This window comes from Centruroides sculpturatus, unplaced genomic scaffold (genome assembly GCF_000671375.1).
Source record: "Centruroides sculpturatus isolate CEXI.00-Female unplaced genomic scaffold, Cexi_2.0 scaffold3, whole genome shotgun sequence".
In the NCBI taxonomy this organism is placed as follows: domain Eukaryota; kingdom Metazoa; phylum Arthropoda; class Arachnida; order Scorpiones; family Buthidae; genus Centruroides; species Centruroides sculpturatus.
In genome coordinates, this window is record NW_019384366.1 from 1,990,230 (window position 1) to 1,992,739 (window position 2,510).

Consider the following 2,510-nt stretch of genomic DNA (forward strand, 5'->3'; position numbering starts at 1 on the left):
AGGACGTACTTTTCCTTTGTTTAAGGGTATTTGGGCAGTTTATTCTCTGTTGTATTCTCAAGCAAACAATACATACAAGTACAGTACAATATTTTCTGAGGAAACACGCATACTTATCCTTTTTTAACCCCATTCCCGATAACCCGGCATTTTCACAAACTCGGCCACCCTTCGGTCCACATTAGGCTGAGTTTTCGAGGCTCTACTGTACCTTAACAGAAGAAATTTGATATGATGTATTTTATTGAAAATCTTTATTATGTAACAAAATTAATCATCAATATATTCATATATACATTTAAATAGAAATGTGAAGTTAATATTTTTCATTTTAGATTAAGTTTTTGTACTCAGTTGTAACTGGGACTAATTTTAGTTTAGAATGTTTCAATAATTGTCTAAAAGTAACTTTTTCAAATTCAAATGAAAAATAAATTAAATAATCTGATTGTTTTGATTAATTTTTAAATATTTTATACAAATCTTTTAAAGCAAAATATTTTTATAATAATTTATAATATAAATAAAATAAATATCTGTTTAAATTAAAATAAAAATTTAAGTCAATATAAATATAAAATCATTTGTGGTCCCATCAAAATTCAGAAAATTGCACGATTTATTATCATCCTTGCCTAACTGTATACATTCTTCATAAGTAAGACTTTTGCTTTTGTAAAAATTTACATTGTTTTTAGAAATTAAAGTTTAAATGGGGACAACTTCCAATATAAAAAGGATGGGAATGGCACTTTGTTAAGTTTTAAACGTTCATCGACAGAAAAAATAAAAGTTCAAACAAAATGTTTTAATTTGTATTCTGCAGATCATATTTTCTTTCTTTTATTCTAATCCAAGAGTGTAATTGATGAATTGCACACATACTATGATCAACGGCTGCCATGCAACGAGATATCGGACAAAATCTAAGAAACTACCATAAAATACATGTGGTTTTTCCCATCTTTAATAATATGTAAAGGAAAATATTAATTTTTCTGTCAAATTAAAAAAATATATATATAAAATCAATACCAAAAATAAATATATATCTTAAATTTTTAAGTTAAAATTTCTGTAAGTGTATAAAACTCTATATACATAAGTTTAATAAGAAAGGATACGGATTGCAAAACATCCTCTTCAAATCTACCTTCTCTTTGCAATATGGACATGTTTGCTTCTTTCCTACAATGCACCATCCTCGAATGCAAAATTCATGAAAGCTGTTCATTGTTTAAAGTAAATAACACAAGATTGAAAAATAGAAAAATTTAAATCAATATCTGTGTAAAGGATACGTATGACCACAGGCAAGTTTAAATGTTTTTTCGACAATTGCTTCGGAGTTATCTTGAATCAATATCTTATTTCCACACACTGCACAAATGTGGGGTTCTAACTGCCGTACTGGAACTCCTGTTGTTGTGTAATACTGCAGAATGAAAATTGTGCATATTTCTTCTTCATTGGATTTTTAAAAACAATTTTCAAATTCAATGTTTGAAATTAAAAGCAATCTAAGGAAAAAATACTTTCCTTAACAGTAAATATGAATTATTATTATTGTTTTGGCTAAAACTGATATTATTAATAATCCAATGAAAAGAAATGGGAATCCTTACTTAAAAAATAAAAATCAACTGATTATAAGAATTCATATATTAGTCTCTATTACTTTATTTTCATGTAAGAGTTTTTGAATATATTATACTATTGAAATAATTATATTTATTAAAAAGTGCTTAACTAAACTTTACCCCAATAGTTGCAGCCATTTTATCTGTAATGATCTCTGCTACATCTCTTCCCAAAACACCATAATATAGACCATAGAACAATGTCATCAAACCTAAATCAAACCAGGGTTGGGCTTTTGATTTGAAAATGAGGTTCACACCCAACAATGTTAACATCATCACAATATAGCCAATTATTCCTAGTCCATAGCTTAACATATATATCAAATAAAACCATTTGTACACAAGTCTGTAAATATAAATTAATTATTAAAGTTTTTTCAAGTATTAGCAAATTAAAGAATTTGATGATAAAATAATTCAAGTATTATTTTTACATACCGTGGAGTTGTACCTGATATTGGTTTTTGGAGAGCTTTACTCATAACAATACCAGTAAGTATAGTAACAACAAACCAGATTATAATAAATCGCCACCATCCATGATGTATAGAGACTATAATGGGTATTATCCACATTCCTAGAAGCGAAACTCTCTATTTAAGAGAAATATACCAAACTTTACTAACTTAAATAATTAAGATATAATGTTTAAATTTATTTTTTAGATTTATAATTTAAACATTATTTTTACTAGATAAATACATTGCAAGAATTATTCACAACATTTGTGATATTAAAATAAATTTAAAACTTTAAAAATAAAAAAATCATTTTATTTCAATTTTTTGTTAAAATAAACAGTTATATTATATTATTAAATTATATTATTATATTTAATTTGATATTTTAAATAAGAAAAATATGTTA

The 2,510-nt window shown here is 25.4% G+C and overlaps 1 protein-coding gene across 1 annotated transcript; it reads right to left on the bottom strand.

Moving 5' to 3' along the window:
* Nucleotides 1-601: 601 nt before the first annotated feature.
* On the bottom strand, nucleotides 602-2,255 carry LOC111642707 (RING finger protein 121-like). The gene is made up of 5 exons (XM_023389087.1): nucleotides 2,082-2,255; nucleotides 1,761-1,989; nucleotides 1,302-1,435; nucleotides 1,125-1,226; nucleotides 602-964 (listed from the first exon to the last, which is right to left on the bottom strand). The coding sequence occupies exons 1-5, from the start codon at nucleotides 2,216-2,218 to the stop codon at nucleotides 844-846; spliced, it is 723 nt and encodes a 240-aa protein (XP_023244855.1). The 5' UTR covers nucleotides 2,219-2,255; the 3' UTR covers nucleotides 602-843.
* Between the last annotated feature and the right edge of the window lie 255 nt (nucleotides 2,256-2,510).